This window comes from Coprinopsis cinerea (assembly GCF_000182895.1).
Source record: "Coprinopsis cinerea okayama7#130 chromosome 9 map unlocalized cont3.9, whole genome shotgun sequence".
Lineage (NCBI taxonomy): Eukaryota > Fungi > Basidiomycota > Agaricomycetes > Agaricales > Psathyrellaceae > Coprinopsis > Coprinopsis cinerea.
The window spans coordinates 1,388,570-1,407,919 of NW_003307536.1; the positions used below are offsets into that span (position 1 = coordinate 1,388,570).

General features: G+C 51.7%; 6 protein-coding genes across 6 annotated transcripts; 4 read left to right on the plus strand and 2 right to left on the minus strand.

The window, feature by feature from the left end:
- Window positions 1–229: 229 nt before the first annotated feature.
- CC1G_07640 (histone H2A) lies at window positions 230–1,001 on the plus strand. The gene is made up of 3 exons (XM_001832328.2): window positions 230–438; window positions 502–631; window positions 684–1,001. Exons 1-3 carry the CDS (start codon window positions 270–272, stop codon window positions 790–792), a joined length of 408 nt encoding a protein of 135 aa, XP_001832380.1. The 5' UTR covers window positions 230–269; the 3' UTR covers window positions 793–1,001.
- CC1G_07641 (MFS transporter) lies at window positions 856–3,125 on the minus strand (the record flags this gene model as incomplete). The annotated part of the gene is made up of 10 exons (XM_001832329.2): window positions 856–1,307; window positions 1,384–1,435; window positions 1,487–1,577; window positions 1,643–1,720; window positions 1,781–1,954; window positions 2,013–2,156; window positions 2,216–2,411; window positions 2,468–2,527; window positions 2,588–2,632; window positions 2,697–3,125. The coding sequence occupies 10 exons, from the start codon at window positions 3,123–3,125 to the stop codon at window positions 1,041–1,043; spliced, it is 1,536 nt and encodes a 511-aa protein (XP_001832381.2). The 3' UTR covers window positions 856–1,040.
- A 2,861-nt stretch (window positions 3,126–5,986) lies between these two features.
- Window positions 5,987–7,053, plus strand: CC1G_15185 (hypothetical protein; the record flags this gene model as incomplete). The annotated part of the gene is made up of 3 exons (XM_002910502.1): window positions 5,987–6,311; window positions 6,372–6,668; window positions 6,719–7,053. The coding sequence occupies 3 exons, from the start codon at window positions 5,987–5,989 to the stop codon at window positions 7,051–7,053; spliced, it is 957 nt and encodes a 318-aa protein (XP_002910548.1).
- Window positions 7,054–8,729: 1,676 nt separating this feature from the next.
- CC1G_07642 (hypothetical protein) lies at window positions 8,730–10,706 on the plus strand (the record flags this gene model as incomplete). Its single annotated transcript, XM_001832330.2, has 2 exons — window positions 8,730–8,978; window positions 9,036–10,706. 2 exons carry the CDS (start codon window positions 8,730–8,732, stop codon window positions 10,704–10,706), a joined length of 1,920 nt encoding a protein of 639 aa, XP_001832382.2.
- Window positions 10,707–11,251: 545 nt separating this feature from the next.
- On the plus strand, window positions 11,252–13,746 carry CC1G_07643 (protein phosphatase type 1). The gene is made up of 7 exons (XM_001832331.2): window positions 11,252–11,595; window positions 11,918–12,049; window positions 12,193–12,423; window positions 12,546–12,722; window positions 12,774–12,925; window positions 12,985–13,119; window positions 13,176–13,746. Exons 1-7 carry the CDS (start codon window positions 11,535–11,537, stop codon window positions 13,287–13,289), a joined length of 1,002 nt encoding a protein of 333 aa, XP_001832383.1. The 5' UTR covers window positions 11,252–11,534; the 3' UTR covers window positions 13,290–13,746.
- Window positions 13,747–17,009: 3,263 nt separating this feature from the next.
- CC1G_07644 (hexose transporter) lies at window positions 17,010–18,984 on the minus strand (the record flags this gene model as incomplete). Its single annotated transcript, XM_001832332.2, has 8 exons — window positions 18,832–18,984; window positions 18,649–18,775; window positions 18,441–18,592; window positions 18,261–18,392; window positions 17,767–18,205; window positions 17,489–17,715; window positions 17,227–17,438; window positions 17,010–17,167 (listed from the first exon to the last, which is right to left on the minus strand). Exons 1-8 carry the CDS (start codon window positions 18,951–18,953, stop codon window positions 17,010–17,012), a joined length of 1,569 nt encoding a protein of 522 aa, XP_001832384.1. The 5' UTR covers window positions 18,954–18,984.
- Window positions 18,985–19,350: the final 366 nt, after the last annotated feature.

Genomic DNA, 19,350 nt, shown 5'->3' on the forward strand with positions numbered 1-19,350 from the left:
CGTCCGTGCCTATATATATGCACGTGACTTTGTTCTTGTTTGTTCGAAACGCGCGCCTCACGCGGGAAAGAACGCGCCGCGACGCGCGAGAAATTCAACAAACAAACGAAGCGCGCGCGCGTCGAAGGTTTGTTGATCGTTTGATCGCCACTCGATTTGGGTATAAATACAGTGTGACATTCGTCCACTCACCCAACCCATCTGCTCGTCGCCGCTCACCACCAACACCACCGCCACCACCAACCCAACCCAACTACTCATCCAACACAATGTCCGGCAAAGTTAGCGGCAAGTCCAAGTCTGGCAAGGCCACCACCGGTGATGCCTCCAAGTCCCAATCCCGTTCATCCAAGGCCGGCCTTCAGTTCCCCGTCGGTCGTGTCCACCGTCTCTTGAAGAAGGGCAACTACGCCCAACGTGTTGGTGCCGGTGCACCTGGTATGTCTTTTTCCAAACTTCTGATTCAAATTGACTCGATCTGACTTGACTTGCTTCAAATAGTCTACCTTGCTGCTGTCCTCGAATACCTCGCAGCCGAAATTCTCGAATTGGCTGGTAACGCTGCCCGTGATAACAAGAAGCACCGTATCGTCCCCCGTCACCTCCAACTCGCCATCCGAAACGACGAAGAGTGCGTTTTTCTCCTTCCTCCTTCGGCTGTTTACTTATCATTATCTCTTCAGATTGGGCAAACTCCTCGGCGACGTTGTCATCTCCCAGGGTGGTGTCGTTCCTCACATCGCACCCGAACTGCTACCCTCAAAGACCAAGGGCAAGAGGGACGACGAGTAATTTACTCGCTTCGTTCCTTTCTTCTATTTCCTCTGCTCTCTGCATTCATCTCATCATTGTATTGCTTTGATTTATCTTTATTCTCTGTTGTATCAAGTGTACTATTATAGTTTACTGTACGAATGGATTACTAGACGGGATTCCATAGCGGACTTTTCAGTGGACCATTCGTGCGTGACCGGGAAGAAAACCATTTTCCATTGCCCAAAGTAAAATGAAACCACAAACCCCAGAGGTGCTCACTCTATCTAATCCATCCTCCTCGTAACCTTCGGTACACAAGCCCAAACGACCAACATTGCACCCAACATCGACACCATCAGTGGCTGCAGCGCCCTAATCCCCAAACTCGACGCCAAAACCCCAGTAATAAACGGCAACGCCGCTGATCCACTAACCGCAATCCCAGTAATCCACCCCACGCACGCAGTAAGCATCCACCGAGGTAGAATCCGACTCGAATGCGATATGATGATGGGGAACATTGGTCCGAGGAGAAGACCGATGACTGAGACCTGTAACGGTGCAATTGGACGGTGTCAGTGAAGAACCCGGTCGGTACGCGAAAAGGAGAGGATAGAGCAAACATACCGCGATGGCGTTTTGAATGATTGAAGGAACAAACCAGATCGTCAGTTCCAAACTATTCCTCATTAGCGCTAGGCACAGTCATCGAAAATGCGGATGAACGTACACGATCGAGACCACGGAATAGAGATACATGACTCTTTCTTCTCCTACCCATCGATTGAACCAGATCAGAGCTACCCGTCCTAGTGCCAACCCTATGGAACGAGAACGACGCGTTAGTCCCTCCTAGGTTGAATGCGGCAAGGCAGGATAAGCGTACCACCAAAGAAACCTGACGAGATGTAGCCTGAGCTACTACCGCCACTGCGTTCTCGGATGATGAATGTGACGATCCAACCTTTGAGACAAACACCGTTATAAAGGACGTAGAAGCTAGCGAGACAAATACGTAGCATACCTCCAAGGGTAACTTCGACACCGACATAGATAACCGCAAAGATCGCCAAAAGATGCAAGGCAGGTAGTTTGAACATCTCCTTTACTCTGCTGCCATTTGCCGACGCTGGTTCAGAAGTAGTAGTTGCAGCGGTGCCCTCTTGTGAAGGCTCTTGTCCTGCGTCCGCGAGTACATCTGGTAAAAGGAATGAGGGGGGTTCGTGTCAGGGAGGGAAGTCAAGAACCCTACATACCGTCCTGATTCCTGAGCCGGAACACGAGCACCAGGCAAAGTAGATTACTCAATTGCAAGCCTGTCGAGATGAGGAAAAAGAACGACCAGCGCGGCTGAGTTGAGAATGCGGTTGAAGCGAAGGGGGAAAGGAATGCTCCGAGGCCTGGTACACACGCAAGTCAGAATCGACCATTGTCCATGTAAACGAGTAGAAAAACATACCGTAGATGCCGTGGAAGATACCCAGCTTGGTTGACATGTGCTCTTTCAAGCTTCCCAAGAACCCATTGCCTTGAGCGTTCTGCAAAGACATGCCCAGTCCAATTAGGTAGTAAGAGCACGCCAGGACGGGGAAGGGTGGACCGGGCGACATGATTACATATCCGGCGAGTGAGATGGCAGAGCCGAGTGCTATCGTCTGCAGACGGTGATCAGTCAAGTCGTTGAAGCAGCGTACGGGAAGTTGGTACGTGCCTTCCCAAAACCTAGTTTGGCGGTGAGGAAGATGTTGAGAGCCGCGCCCGTTATATGACCCTGGGCAGCCAAAACGTCAGTGCCCATCACACGGAGAGGTAATATGGTGCGTGTATTTACCATTCCATTGACAACGAATATAAGAGACACAGTCAAGTAACCCAACTAGAAAAGGCCATGTCGCGACACGCTCAGCACAGAGCAATTGGATTTGACAAATATCACTTACACCATACTCATGCTGCATCCGAGGCAGCAAAGGCCCTGTCGTACCATCGTTCCAGCCCATGAGTAACACAAGCCAGCACAGCGCAGCAAACTGGATCATCCCATTCTTCCTATATCTTGCTTGTAGCTGTTCTGCTTCCTGTCCACTGTGGTCGTTGACTCCTTCGACTACCGTGATGGCCACGGTTGTCGCGTCAACACTTGGGATTGGATGAGGCTGAGGTTGAGACCGAGACACGAGGTTTCTCCCGTCCTTTAGGTGGGATGAGTGTAAGGCTTGAGGAAGAGGCTTCAGTTCATATCCTTCGTTGTTGTAGAATGACTCGTTGGTATCGGCCACAGGGTTTGACTTGACTGGGTTGCTCAACGCATCGTCGTCGAAAGGTACTCCAAGTGCCGACGAGTTAGAAGGGAAAGACGCCCTTGCCATTGGACTCGATGTTCAATGGCCTTCTGGAAGTGGAGGATGGGTAAATATCGGGAAAGTTCCCCTGCTATATATACGCCCTGAAAGAGAACGTAAAATCGCGGCTCTTTTGTGACTGGGAAGAGTCAGGTGCGTACATGCATACGCTCTATCTCGAGAGATTCTATCGGCATACTGGTAGACATCTAGGCCAGGATTGGTTGAACAAGCCCAACGCCTCGTGACCCTTCGAGTTTGGTGATATGCGTCGGGAATGGAGAAAGAACACCGCACGGGTCGAAAGCAAGCGAGAGCGATGAGTGAGTTGTTGTGGTCTGGATAGGGTGAAGGGTCGAGCATAAGTTTGTCAGGCGTAGGTATGTTCCTGGCGATTTCCGGCCGCAAATAGGGACTGAATTCCGAGGAGCCAGGTGCCAGGAGTCGGAGGGACACGAATTTGGATGTCATTGGGGCCCTTATCCGCCGAAACACGAGCGCGGAATCATAAATTATCATCCTTTACATACTTGCCTCTGGCTCTAATTTTTCCTTCTTAAACGTCGTAGTAGTATCACATTTGTTAATGTCTGCTTCTTATAGAGTTCATTGAGTTAGATAGACGTTCCTCACTGGGATTGCTTGTCCACAATAGATATACTCATGCCCTGTCATTGGTACAGACTCAGTACAGTGTGCTAACCTGCATCAATCGGACCCTGAGGCTTGTATGTATACAACTCATGAATCCAGCCAGTCTGACAAGATTTCGGTGCTCTGTGATTTCGGTGTCGCGAAATGTCGGTGTTCCTTAGAGAGTGTCGGTGTCCCTCAGAAAGTGTCGGTGTTCTTTAGAAAGTGTCGGTGTTCAGCCTGAGCAATGATCGGTGGTTAATAAAATTTCGGTGTTTAGAGAAAAGCGCTACACTTTGCTTTGCCCGCTACTTATCAGGACTACACCAAAAAGAAGGCAAAAATACATCATTAAAGGTGGAAAAATCGTGATTTTGGTGTGGAATAATAAATGTCACGTTTGGCCGTCATACTGGAGTCCGTTAATTGCGATCCGCGAAATCCTGTTTACGGATTACGCACCATTTGGGGAGTTACATGACATTCCTTATTTCATTCCAGTATCAGTTGAGGCGAACAGCGACGATGGAATTTCGGCCTTCAGGATCGAAGTACGATCAAATCAAGATGAGTTGAAGCTGTTGAGTCGAGGCGTGCGGGTTGTAGTTTGATGTGGCTATGTCTCACTGATTGCACTTGCTTGTACGTTGCCGGCCCCCTTAGCGCCCGGAGCTATGACCGGGCGGCACTGGTTCCTTGAAGATCACTCGTTGTGAGGAGTCATCGACATGGCGCCCTTTCTGGACACCTCTTGTTGAGAGCAAACCCGGGGTTCGGCTCTCTCTCCTGTAAAAGTCGCTAACAGCGGGGCCGACGGGCAGACCTTTTTGATGCGCCGATCGAAATACTGGACTCTGTTCCCTCATCAGGCAGCTTCCGTCCCTAACTTGGGTTTATCGTTCAATGGGTGCTGAAAGAATTATCGCGCCGCGGATTCGTTAGAGACATTCTGCTCCCAACCGTACAGAAACGAAATGATGTCCTTCTCTACCGTCTGACTGTCAATTAATCGTAAGTGGAGTCCGCATTATAATGCCCAGACTGACTACACCACCTCGTTGCAAACTCTATCATGCCAGGTCGCTTGGTCTCTCTTGTCAGTGGCCTCTATATACGATTATGGGCCAGAAAGACACCACCATGTCGTCCCCTTCCCTAGATCGCTCCAGAGAATGTTGGTGCACGTTCACAGCCAATGCTCCCTACCACCGTTCCTCGTGAACCAACACTTCAAGGAGCACCGGCCATCCGTTTAGGAAATTAAAAGCAAGAACCGACATTTGGCTGTACAGTGCAGTCTAGCCAAATTTCCAAAGTGGAAGATCGTTCACGTTCACTCCCATTCCGAGCTTGGCTAGGACAGGGTACTATGAGGTCACCGGTGATTACAGATTAGATGCCGCGTGGCGGCGCATATGTTGGGCTTGTGACAGAGAGTGATGTCAGGCATTCTGCAGAAATCCGACACATTTCTTCCATTCACCGTAAACCAGGATTAGCAGTTCCATCAGTATGGGTCTGTGATACTCTCCGGCCTTCCTTCGTTCTCTCCGGCTTCGACTCGACTTCGACTTCGGCCACCATCCCACCAAGCCCACAGTCAGACACCGGACTCTTCGGGAGTGTTCCAGTCTGTGGCCACCTTGATTCAGCCCCTGCAAGTTGGGGTTCGCCGTGTACCAAGACCCGGAGCGATTGTCGAAAGCGTATTACACAACTGAAGTGACAGGAGGTGTGCAAAAGCGCCGCAGATTGGGTGGCCCCTCTTCACCCAATAATAGGACAGGCTTTTCATATCAAACTCGACTTGCACTGCCTGGGTCTTGGGAGTTTACGGGAAGCCTTGTTTCTTTTGTCCCTCGGAGGACTAGGGAAGTCGTGGCTCCGGCATCCCTTTGACGTCCACTCTTGTAGCGCGTTTCGAGCGTGTTCTGCAACCTACCATCTCCCCGTCCCCTGTCATTGTAGAGGACAATGGAACAGCCTCAGCGCCCGCTGAGCCCTCGATCGGTGAGTAGCATCCTTTATTTCGGCCGGATTGTCCCCGCAGTGTAGTTTGTCGAACTCAAGCTTGCGTGGGGTAGGTTCGCACACCGAGCAAATTCTCGCAAACCTTCTCTCGCTTCAAAGGTATTATCCGTATCCCAGCAACAACTCGCAAAGATGCATCCAACGACGGTTCAGGAAATAGCGACAGAAGTGAATATTCGAAGGGCCTCGAGAACCACGGTCCCTATTCGCGCCAGAGTATCGCCATGAAAGCGTACATGTCCCAACCGATGCTTGCTCGTCAACTCCTCGACGACAACGAGCAAGAGCGACGACGACAGGGACGCCATCCACGCCAGTCTGGAGATTCGGGCGAGTCATCGTCATCGTCAGCCTCTCCAATTGACGACCGCGAGCCTTCCGACGAATTCCCCCTTCCGCGCTCCTCCATGGATCCCAATGAGCCCCCTCACGATCATAGACGGCGCTCCCGAACGCTATCTTTGCAATCACTATATAGAAAGGAGGCGTCGCGAAAAGAAAGTGCGACTGATGCTCCTCAGAACGCATCGACTGGGAACGGTAGAACGGGTGCGTATTATGCGAGGTCCTCAACTCAGGTCCTTAATCAACTTTGCGCTGCTCTTTCAGACAAGCCCTCTGCCGACACTGACCCTCGAGCCCAAGTTGACCGGCTTCCACCTACACCACCACCAAAGTCGCCTTCCCTCTTCAAACGCAAACGATCCGGCACAAACCCACAACAGGCAGTCCCAACGGACAGCTCAGTTCCCGTAACGGCTTCAAGCTCTCAATCGAGTACCAACAGTGGCTTCAAATCCCTCACCAAAGTCCTCGTACGTCGAGCGTCCAGATCGCGGATTAAGACTTTACGACCCGAGGGCGAGTCGGATGTCCCACCTGTCCCTCCCATTCCTACGCCGTTCCGTGAGAACTTCAACGCCTCTCGCCCACCTACTTCACAGTCAACACCGCAGTTGGGGGCCTCGCATTCGGGTTCCACGACGTTGACGGCATCGTCGACGACCACCGCCAGACCCGAGGCTGCGCAGAACCACACGGACGCCGCCCATACCCAGGCTGTCTCGATTTCCGCGCAGAGCGTGCAATCAGTATCACAAGACGGCGCGCCTTTGGCATCTACATCCATACCTTCATCTATAACAACATCTACATCCACATCTACACCTACGGCATCTACACAGGCTTCGATATCTGCACCCAAACCCAAGACCAAGGCATCGGTTGCATCGCTCGTATCATCTTCGGGGTCGTCGTTCAAAACTGCAGTATCTACTCTGTCGTCCGGTAGAGGTGGTAGTGAGCAGGGAGCTGCATCGAGCAAGGAGACAACGTCTGTCCCGCCCATACCTCCAACCACACATGACAATCTCGGCGCCTCGGGAAATACTGCATCTGCGGCCGAGACAAATGGCAACGAAGGAGGCTCAAACGGGGACGAAAGGGAGAAGGGGAAAGAGGGAAAAGGGTTGAAGCCCCTCCGGATCCCGATGCCAGGAAGGAGATTCAGTATCATCTCTTCAGAAGGCACCGCGCGACTATCTCCAAGCCTTGTTATCCGTGCACCTCCTCTGCCCATCCTCAACCTTCCGAAACTGCCTACTCCGACTATAACTACACCCTTCACATCCTCCTCTGGTAGATTAGGTCAAGGCACGAGGTCGGGGAGGAGGGGGAGGAGGAGAGGTGCCGGCCACCTTCGAAATATGCCCGCACTGCCATTGCAAGGTTCTGGCAGAGGAGTGGGAGGACACGAAGAAGTGGATGACGCAGATGAAGACGAGGGAGGAGGAGGATGATGAGGACGAAGAGGGAGAGGACGAAGACGATTCCTCGCGGTACGACAACGGTCTTTTGAGACCCGGGACGAGCACGAGTGATTTGTCGGATATATCGGAAGGGAGGAGCTCCTACGATTTATCGCGGGTGTCGTCGAATGGAACAGGGAGCACTGAGGCGGGTACGGTTTCGAGTGGGAGTGGGAGTAGCATCGGTGATGCTGGGTACAGTGGATATGGTCCCGGGTATAACTTCGGTCCTGGCCAAATTGACAGTGCAGGACTCCCGTCGACGTCGACGTTTGGAGGGGCCACCTCCTTCCATTCAACTTCCAACCAGGGGAGCGAAGGATCGATTAAACCGAGTTATTTGCTTCCTTTGGATGTCTCGAGTTCCCCGTTCTCTGTTCGGTTCCCTGGTGCCCACCTAAGTGCCGATGCTTCGCGCTCATCGTTCCTACACCCTCATGATGTCAATGGGAAAGGGAAGAACAAGCAGGTTTTCATTCCTCCTCTAGATTTGACTCTAGATTCTGTCACGGGTTATCACACCCATGATGCACATAGCGCAGCTACTTCCTCACAGTCTTCATCCTTCGCATCGAGAGCTACGTCCGATTCCAGTTCTAATTCACACTATTTTGACGGGTCACATGGAAGTGTACTTGGAAGTGGGGGTGGAGGGGAAGAGAGGGGTTATCATTATAGATACTCTCCAGGTGGTCTTCGTGGTATTGGGAGTGCTTCTAGTCCCAACCCACAAAGCCGGCCGGTATCCTTACTCGCTTCAGCTGGACACCAAAATCACCACCACCAGGACGAACAGCAGCGGCATCATCACTATCATCATAGATTGGCTATTTCCACTGCTACAACTCCTACTACCGGGACCACCAGCCCTAGGCCACCTTTGAACGCTACTACGGGTGTGTACGGGTCTTCAGCCAGTCCCGGTGGTACCACCTCTGCATTCTCAACTGCGACTACGAGGGGAGAGGGTAGTGTCCCTTCTTCACCGCTCGACACGCCTCGACCTGAAGATTATCGGCTTCGGGCTTCGTTTGTTGGACACGCTCCGCCACTAGTGGAAAGGCACTCGAGTCTGGGAACGCCGACGTTGTCTTCGATTACCGGGGGAGGACTATCGCACGGGCACGGGGTGCAACAACCAAATAGACCACCATCGACTATGGGTGCTGCACTCAGTCATATCACTCTTCGATTACCGCTGCCACACCGGCCCTCGATCTATAAACACGCCTCGCGGAGTTTGATCGATTTGCATTCGATTGAGAAGAGGGAGGAGGTGGAGAGGATGGTTAGGGAGGGCGAGGAGGAGCAAGAGCAGAGGGCTTTGGAGAGGCGGAGGAGCGGGGTTGCTGCGAAGAGGAGGAGTAGGATTGCTGCGGGTGGGGGTGGTGGTAGCGATGGGGATAAGGTAAGTGTTTCGTTTTTTTGTAAGGTTTTGAATTGACATTAACAATCCCAATTACAGGCTAGGGATAGGGATTCAAAAGTCCTCCCGATCGAGGAAGATGCGGCGGACCCGCCACCGCGGCTGTCGATTCTGAAACCGGCAGGCACACCCTATGCCGACGGTCTTGTTCATTCAACTGACCATGGCGCGGGCGATGGAGATCTTGTTACTCGTGATAGTGAAGGCGGGAGACATTGTTTCAGACCTTCAATGGGTATAAGCTCCGATGAAAAGATGTCTGAGGACAAAGTCGATCGGTGGGCCGAGGGTGTGGAGGGTGGTTCAGTGAAGGGAGACTCTCCAGAGACATGGACGTCGACTATGATGTCGATGGAGACTTTGGCGCCTGGCGACACGATTCAGTCGACGGTGGTTGGTGTGGCGAAGAAGGATGCGAGTGCAGCGGGGGTTAACGACAGGAAGGCCGGTGTTGGGACGAAGGAGGGTGCGGGTAGTGCGCCGGCGTACGAAGAAGTTGATGTCGACGTCGATGCCGTCCCCCACCCCTTACGCAAACGACGCTCGATGCCCATGTTCAACGAGTCCTCCTCTCCGCCACCTTATCCCTCCTTCCTTGCTTCATCCCATCCTCATCCCTCGCAACGTTTCGCGCACCACGAAATCCAGCCCCGCGAAGATGAAGGCAAAGAGGAACTCCCGGCCTACTCCAACGCGATCTACCTCAAAGCGATCCTACCTCGGAAAATGGAGTTTGTTGCTCCTGGGGTACAGGCGAAGGATCGAAAGTGGAAGAGGGTGCTGTGCGTACTTGAGGGGACGATGTTGAGGGTGTACAAATGTCCTGTTGGCGTTGGGGGTGTTTCGGCTATTGAGCAGTGGTGGGAGAACAAAGTTGGCGCGGGGGATGTGGCTGTTGGGGTTGGTGCGGGGACTATGGGGGCGCAGGGTGGAACGGGAGGAGGAACGGGACGTACGGCTGGGACAGGAAGAACGGAGAGTGTGGAAGACGAGAAGGCGAAACACGCCTACCCCGGCACAATAGATGCTCCTTCGACGAGTTCGTTATCGACGACGGCCAGTGCTAGTGTGGCTTCGAGTTCCTCTACCTCTCCGCCTGACTCTGGGTCGGTGTCGGCGAGGAAGGAGGGGCCCTCAGGGCAGGCCACTGCTACGCTTTCGAGGTCCGCGCTAAATCTTGCTGTGCAACTTTTGAAGCCTAGTGGGGGAAGTAGTGGAAAAGGTCATTCGAGATCGCACAGTGATGTTACACCTCCCAGTCCGACGAGGCACGATGCAGGGTCGGGGACGAGGAGGTCGTCATTGAACTTGTCGAGGAGCGCGACGCCTTTGCCGGGACATTCGCCTGTGAGGACGGAGTCGGGCTCGTCGAGTAATTTGGCGCCTCCTGCGGCCGTTGGGAATTCGAGGCCTGTCACACCGACCACATCCAGTTCGACCCGGTCGAGGTTCCGAGCCAACACATTCCCGCGTACGCCTCGTTCTGCTGATCCTACAACGTTCACTGGGAAAGGCAAAGGACCCGCAGACGTTCCTGACCCGAATCCTGAAGACTTGATCAGGGTGTACAGTTTGCAGAACGCGGAGAGCGGGCTGGGGAACGACTATGTGAAGAGGAAGAATGTGATCCGGGTTAGGCTGGAGGGCGAGCAGTTTTTGTTGCAGGCCAAAGATGTGACCAGTGTTGTTGAATGGATCGAGGTGCGTTAAGAGACCGAATAGGCGCTGGGATGCATGGTGTTTACGACGTTGATGCAGGGTCTGCAAGCTGCAACGAATATCGCTCTTGATCTTGACATGAGGCCTATGCCTCGAGGTCCCATTTTCCCCAGGTATGTCATGGTCCGCGATTTTGTGGGGTTTTGGCTGATGGCTTTTGCAAGACGGAGACGACGGCGGCGACCACAAATTGCGCCGATTTCCACAGGGGCGCTGCCTGCTTCGACACAGAATGGAACGGTTACGGAGACGTATACACCGACCTCTGCCACGGCTGGCCAGCCTGCCCTGCGACGTACTCAATAAGACTGTTTATCATATTATCTGCATGGACCCTTTCAGTATCTCTGCATTGCACATTTTGTTATTTATTTTTTTTGCTTTGGACGTACCATTGATTGTACTATAGCTGTAAAAAATTCTGCTGCTGGCGATGGCCTGAGCAGGGCAGAGTGAGCGTGAGAAAGTAGTTTGGGCGTTGGTCATCAACAAAACCCGCATGGGCGAATGTTATCTTGCACCGCCCATCCACGACTCTTTCCTTTTGAGCATCCCAAATCCGTTTTTTCTGCTCTGTCCGCTGTTTTTGGCGTCGTCGAGGGTCGCTGAGAGAGAATAAAACGACTGCGGCCGTCGCTGTTGCACGCAACTCACCGGTGACTGCGAAAATCGAGGTCGCACAGCCCATTCATCGAGTCACACCACCCACGCCCAACCCTAAAAATTAAAGTCGCCTCCTTTCTGCCCTTTGACACCAAGTTCACCGACAGGATTCGCGCCACACACTCCCTTTGACACTCCCTCGCCCAGTGATTCACCATGATGACCGATACCGCAACAGAGATTGATCTCGACTCTGTCATAGACAGACTTTTGGAGGGTGAGTTCCTCTCTTTCCCGGCCTCTCTCCATTCCAAATTCCCTGGTGGCATGGCGATGGTCCCCGATGCGATCCAAAATCCCCTCGACGCCGTCTGCGACACACTCCTTGGCCACCGACAACCCCATTCCATACGACCCTCAACCCTGTGCGACGTGTCTTCCCCCACCCAGCCACACCAACTCTTGACAATGCCATATCCACCAGGCTCACACCAAAGGACACCGTCCGGGACACTGCCGCCGCCAGCCGCCCCTCCGCGCACCCAGCGTCTCTCCAGGACCACCCGAACTGACCCCCGATAATTGCCTTTGTTCATCAGTGCGAGGAAACCGCCCCGGCAAGCCAGTCCAACTCCAAGAATACGAAATCAAGTATCTATGTACAAAAGCACGCGAAATTTTCATCAACCAGCCCATTCTGCTCGAGCTCGAGGCTCCTATAAAGATTTGTGGTGCGTACCCCTGCGCTTTTTGGGCAGTGCTGGTGCTGTTAAAACCAGCCTGGCACACCCCGCCGCCCAATCCTCTTCCATTCATCAGACCATTGATCCAACTCATGATCCTTTTTGATCCCCATTGCTTTTGCAACAAATAGGTGACATTCACGGCCAGTATTATGACCTGCTTCGACTTTTCGAATACGGCGGCTTCCCCCCAGAAGCCAACTACCTCTTCCTTGGCGACTATGTTGATCGAGGAAAGCAATCCCTCGAAACAATCTGTCTTTTGCTTGCCTACAAGATCAAATACCCCGAAAATTTCTTCATCCTGCGAGGAAACCACGAGTGCGCAAGTATCAACAGGATATACGGATTCTATGATGAATGTCTGTGGCTATCCGACCCTATAAGAGATTTACGCTGACAATCGCTTTTCCTCTCCTATCCCTTATAACATCATCCTTTTCTCACCCGAATTCTCATGGTGCACTCAACTTGGTTCCGACAGGCAAACGCCGGTACAACATAAAACTCTGGAAGACCTTTACCGATTGCTTCAACTGCCTACCCATCGCTGCCATCATCGACGAAAAGATTTTCACAATGCATGGAGGGCTCAGTCCGGATCTACAGTCCATGGAGCAAATACGTAGGGTTATGCGACCGACGGACGTCCCTGACACTGGTAAGCACCTCCCTGATCTCAAGCTCCGTCTTGGCTCAACTCTCCCTCCAGGTCTCCTTTGCGACCTCCTCTGGTCCGATCCTGACAAGGATATCACAGGGTGGTCAGAAAACGATCGAGGTGTATCATTTACCTTTGGACCAGATGTGGTGTCGCGGTTCCTCCAGAAGCACGACATGGACTTGATTTGCAGAGCGCATCAGGTATGTTCCTTGGCCTTAGTCATTCTCGAGCCTTGGCTGAACACAAGCCTTGGTTTTAGGTCGTCGAGGATGGGTACGAATTCTTTGCCAAGCGGCATCTAGTAACGCTCTTCTCTGCACCCAACTATTGTGGTGAATTCGACAATGCGGGTGCCATGATGAGCGTCGATGAGACGCTGTTGTGCTCGTTCCAGGTGAGTTCTATAACACCGCTATGGGTGTTATCGTGCTCAATCAGTCCTTTTTCAAGATCCTGAAACCAGCGGAGAAGAAAGCCAAGTATCCGTACGGAGGGATGAACATGGGACGTCCGGTGACACCACCACGCAAGCAGAAGAAGAAGGATGGAAAGATGGGAGGTTGAGCGATCGGGCGCTCATGAGGCCTAGCGTCCGGCGGGCGGCGGGATAGTCGTCGGACGCGCGTGGAGGAGAGGTTTAGGGATACCAGGATGTCCACGATTCTTCGAGATATAGCTGGGGCATGAGATCAGATCGAGATCCGTTGTGATGACAAAACGGAACGATGATAACATGACTTTTCTGTTTCTGTTACGAGTGGGGAGAAGATGGGAAGGGAGGCTTTATGGTACCAACGACCACGCCGATCAATATCAATCGCTCGCTCCTTTCTTTCCATTCCACCTGTTTTTTTTTTATTATATATATCACCGTTTTCTGCCTTTTTATAACCCCACCACCATGATTTTTACGTTTCCTGGTTCTGGACGTGTTTCTTTTTCTCGACTAGTGTTTTTGTTACCTTGGGTAATGTGCGCATGATCCTCTCGTTTCTCTTTCCTTATCGACTTTTCTTTGTACACTCATGTTGAATGGGTTGCGAGTGGTTCTATGCGAGGTAGGGTTTGAGTACTAGTCGGTGTAATGTGACTGGTTGTTGCTGTTGTACCATATCCCTTGTACGTTACCGCGTTGCCTCCATCGAGATACTTCCATCCCTACATCCATTCTCGTTCTCTTTATACTCTCCCTGAACCTCGAGCTTCCGATCTGTTACCTGGTTTCCCTTTCATGTCTCTGCCCGTCACTCCTTCCACTAGTACCCCATTGGCCTTCTATCTTTCTTACCTTTCCCGTACTACTGTGTGCGATACGCTCGTTCTACTCGATTAATTATTTTTGTGACTTAATCTATTTCTTTCTCCTCCACCCCGCCGTGGATTCCAGGTTTCGATATTTGAAGCTTGGGCGCAGAGGGCTCGCGTCAACTGGAGAGGAACGAGGAGGAGAACGTGGTTCCGGCTTGGCGGTGGTTTGGCGCTCGCAATGATAGGGGCTTTTGGTTCTTGGCAACTTTCGCAGTGGAGTGGATGGGGGAAGTTGGGGAAGTTCTAAGGTTGAGGAGGGGAGGGTGAAGGGATGGGAGTTGGTGGTATAGTGCTGATTGTGGGCTTAGACAGACATCCCAGATTCCGAGCCAGCGAATACGATGGTCAGAGATTGGACGCATTGGTCAGTGGAGCACTTGCGGGTTTTCATTGTTTTCATCGATTACTGCTGGGCAGAAATACGGGACCGTGATATCGTCTTCTTTCTATGTTCTCAGTCTCCGGCTAATTGGGGTGGAAGAAGAACCGCAGGAAGCCGAAATATGGAGTAGAGACGTTCGATTGGATCGACTTGGTCTGGTGCCACGAACCCAATTTTCATTCACCTCTCACAGGGGGTAATGAAAGTTTATGGTGACTATGTGGTCTGCACTTCAGGGGAGCTATGGTGAACAAAGAACCATGGGAAGTCGAAGTCAAGTCGAGCGTAGAGTGTGATTATTGTGGTTAGTAGAAGAACCCTCCCGGTGCATGGAGTGGAGTGGGAAGGAAAGAGTAGACGGAGTCGTAAAATTGACATTCTTCTACTTATCGCTGGAGCAATCGGGCATTCAATATTCAATATTGGAGCACTGGGACAATAGCCGGGCCACCCCTTGTACTGTGTTGATACCCGGTGGGTCCATTTCTTTCTTGAAAGGACGAAAGGCGGTGATGCGATTGCACTGTTGGGGACGTAGTAGTAGCGCAAAGTTCCGTTCAGTAGAACAACCGCCTTTGGAACAATCTCATTCTAGACTCGGAGAGCTTGCTTCGTCGAATCGTCGATGGCTCCCCTGTGACTTTGAGCATGATTTTTTCAACGTGAACTCCTTTCAATCTTGTGTGGGCCTCAGATCCAGGTGCTTCAAGCCTTCAAGCGCTGTAGACGTTCAATTGAGATAGGAGTGAAGTTCCATTAGATCTTGATAGATTGTTCAGTTAAGCTTCAAAAAGGGGGTGGACTTCTTGGAATTCCCTTGTACATGTGGTATATGGGTTCTGTTAAGTTCTATCAGACCCGTGTAGCCCATACCATGATTCAAGACGATTCTGGTGTTCTATCTGGCCCTCGGCAATTATGCTGCCCTTCCATCAAGGAATGAAGCGCCCATTTCGGCATACCATCGTAGCCCATGACTAACAGCCGATCCAGAGTCGCATTTGGGACCCAATAGCCAATCGTCGGCTTAGTGGCACCGCCCGCCGCCTAGGACGGAAGGATGAATAAGGAAAGAGAAGCGCCATAAATATCCAGTCTGAATAATGCGATGCGACATTTAGCCCGGGGTGAAGTTATTTCTGAGCGCCTGCACTGGTACAAAATACCGAGAGAACGAGTTTGAAGACGTCCGTGGGTTATAGAAAGCTCTGAACTTCTGGAAGGAGAGAACCTGATTTGTTGGCTGTTCGGTGGGCGTCGGCCCTTGACCATGTGAATCTCTGCTTTCTTACTTCTACATACCTCCGTATGTATGTTCATTCAGGACTATTCTCTCTGTGAAAGCTGCTCCATGGGCGAGATATGGCAGTCATCAGGCATATCGATTGCCAGTAGGAAAGGTCCTCTGATTCATACCAAATCACGGTACGTAAACTTTCATATTCAATTACAGCACCTGGTAACCGGAATTTAACGCATATTCAGCTGCATGAACGTACACACTCTCCAGAGCTAAATTTATCACTCTAGCCCTTCCAGGTGTATGTAGACGTACGCCTGTCTCGGTGAATCCTCGAAAGTGCGTTTTAACAGCGCTATTATCGACCGCGGACACTTCCGTCGACCCTTTACGTTTTTTTTTTTTGTTTCTTTGGTTGTGGATCTTTGCAGCCCTGGTCATAAGGGCAAAGACGCTGATAGAGGATCAGGCCGACTAAAAAGGGCGATGGACTGGCTGCACTATGGCCACCTAATGGAGGTGTGCCAACGTTCAAGTGAGATGGATGGACACGCCCAGTCTGTCCATTGAGCTTGGATATCCGAGAGACCCTTACCCTTTTTCCGTCGCGGATGTTATCCCCGAAGAGTAGGGTTTGGGAATACATGTCGGGCACCTTGTTTGCGCTCTGTGACCACCTGACTCTCGGAGCACGTACTTCAACGGGAAAGACAGGTAACAAAATTAGCTCACGTACCAGTAATGGTGCACAACATGTCTCTTATCAACCATGATACAGTACATTCGATGTGTACGCTCCAATGCCGACAATGTAGCGAGTGGATACGAGCGGTCATGAGATCCAACATGGCGTGCTAAGGCAGACGGCAACTGGGAAAAAATCAACCCTGTCGGGAAACGGAATGAACCACGCGATATGTACCTTGGAGAAGTTCAGAAGCACATCCTGTAAAAAGCCCACGACTTTGAAGTGATCAATTGTTCCCCACATGATCCACATAATAGACCCTGAATCGTTCTCAAGAGATTCAACAGATTGTCAGAGTGGAATATATTTTTTGGTTTCCCGGTGGAAGATACTAGTGTACATGAGCGTGAAGCTAGATAGTGAAAAGCCCAGGTGAAATGGCGGAACCCATGACAATACGGTAAAGTAGCCAGCTAGCCCAGTAGCCATTCAACTATAATGTTAAAACACCGTCATCGTGAAAGCGTGAGTATTAAGGTCATAAATTACCGCCAAACCCATGTTGTTTTCGCGTGGAGACCCGAAGAACAATGTGCGAGGGGAAAGAATATGGGTATGAGGGGAAAGGAAGCTCAGGCTCTGAAAGAAAAAAAGTGCCTCAGGTGTTTAGACCTTGGGCTTATCCTCCTGGAATGAGCCAGTCTTCTCGTCCTTCTCGTCACCGACGGCGTGGTGGGCGACCTCCTTAAGCTGAGCAGCGGCCTCCTCACCGTCGAACAAGGCAGCAGTCTCCTCGAGTGTTCGGTTCTTGGTCTCAATGACGACTGTTGTGGGAAGATAATCGTGAGAACGGGAACGCGGTAAGATAGAGATTGACACCCACAGAAGTAAACGAAGACGAGCTCGAAGCCGAGCCAGACGCAGTAGACGATGTAGTACTTCCAGCTGATGGCGTCGAGGGCGACAGGGTTGACGTATTGGTTGAAGATGAGGGAGAGGGAGATGGCGAAGTTGAAGACGACGAAACCCTTGGCACGGATGTGGTAGGGGAGAATCTCGACGGTGTAGGACACAATCAAGGGGGTGAAGGCCAAGCTGGAGTAGAGGGTAAGTTCTCTGCATCACCGAACACGGAATGGACGTACTCGTAGGATCCGTAGAACAAGAAGATGAAGGCAATGACAGCGTTGGCGGCGTGCTTGCTACCGGTCTTGTCGTAGACGGCAGTGCAGGCAGTTTGCAAGCAGAAGAAGATGATCATGCCAATGGTGGAAGTGATGAACAGGAAGCGACGACCAAGCCTCTCGACCATGAAGGAAGCAGCCAAAGCCCAAGCCAAGTTCCAGATTTGCAAGAGACCGTTGATGAGGAGCTAGAGGCCGGTAAGCGATGTCGAGCATAAAAAATGGCAGGCCAAACTTACCTGGATGGTGCCGTCGGTAATGCCGATGGTGTTGAAGACCTTGTTGAGGTAGTAGGAAACGAGACCATTGCCAGACCATTGAGAGAAGAAAGCGAGGGCAATGATAATACGCATACGCCTGAGGTTGCCGCGGGTGCTGAAGAGAGTCTTCCAACCGATATTCTTGGCGACCTCGGAGTCAAGGCTCACGCTGGATTTGATTTCCTCGAATTCGTACTTGACAAGGGGATCGTCCTCGTTGCCGTCGGCGTGGTAGTAAGCCAAAGTCTTCAATGCCTGTTCATGGCGGCCCTTGCTGACACACCAACGAGGGGACTCGGGGCAGAACCAGATGAGGGCAACTTGGATGATAGAGGGGACACCCTGCAAAGCGGAGGGGATACGCCACGACCAGGTGCTTCCCTTCATCTGGAAAGTACCGAAAGTGGACCAGGCCGCACTGGAATGGAGAATAAGCTTCGGACCGCGGGAGGACAGGGAAACGGAGAACATACATGATGGCACCAGAGTACCAGAGGGAGTTGTAGGTAGAGGTCAAAGCAGCACGATGGGTGGGGTAGGCGATTTCTGTGACCAACATGGGGGCGGCACTTGCAGCGAAAGTGAGACCGAAACCAATCAAGAAACTGCTACAGCGTTAGCTTGAGCTTGACCACAAGATCCAGGAAACATACCGAGCGCCAATGAACATTCCGACCGACTGAGCAGCTGTCTGGATGACAGTAGCGATACACATGATGACAGCACCCAAGAAGATGGAACTCCTTCGTCCCAACCCGTCAGAGATGTAGGGGGCGAAAGGGTAGGCAGCCAATGAACCAATGTTCTAGATACCAAGGAGTTAGTTGAAGACTTGATACGAAATATAGACGAAGGACTGACCTGGATGGCGTTAAGCAGACCAAGCATTGAGCCGGACGGCTTGTTGAAGTAGTCTCTCCATTCGGGAATGGACTGGAGACCGTTCATCATGCTCCCGTCGAAACCGTTGGTCGACGAAGTGATAAGGCTAACCAAAGGGGTGAGTCCAGGCAGACGAAACGGACATCGAAAGAAATGGCGTACAGCAAGAAGATCCAACCGTTCAAAGCGATGATTCGCTTGTTGTTGTACCATTTGCGGTTGGGGTCAACGAGATGGGCAAAGCCACCATTGCCACCAGCAGATGCAACAGCACCACCACCCATAGTTCCTAAATTGAGTTGAAGATGGACGGGGAAGAACGGGGTTGGGTTGGCAGAGAAGAACCACCAGTTCTTTTATAGAGGGGTGGTGTCTTTACGAGAAGCGAGAGGGCGTGGTAGTATGGGAACATGGATCTAGATTGCCGTAACTCCAGAATATTTCCAGAGGTACACCGCAGTGGCCACTCCTTATCCTGGTTTCCCGCCTCGCATCCGAAATGTCGATGGTCCTAATTCAGATGTGGAATCCCTAATGGAGCTACTGAGGCCTCACGAGAACAAATCTCTGGACAGTACCACTCCCCCTTCTTTATCGACCAACTCTATTTGCCCTGCTAGTAAGAACATGAGATCGTATCTGACGTGTTTCAAATAGGCGACGTACCGTCATATCTAGGCC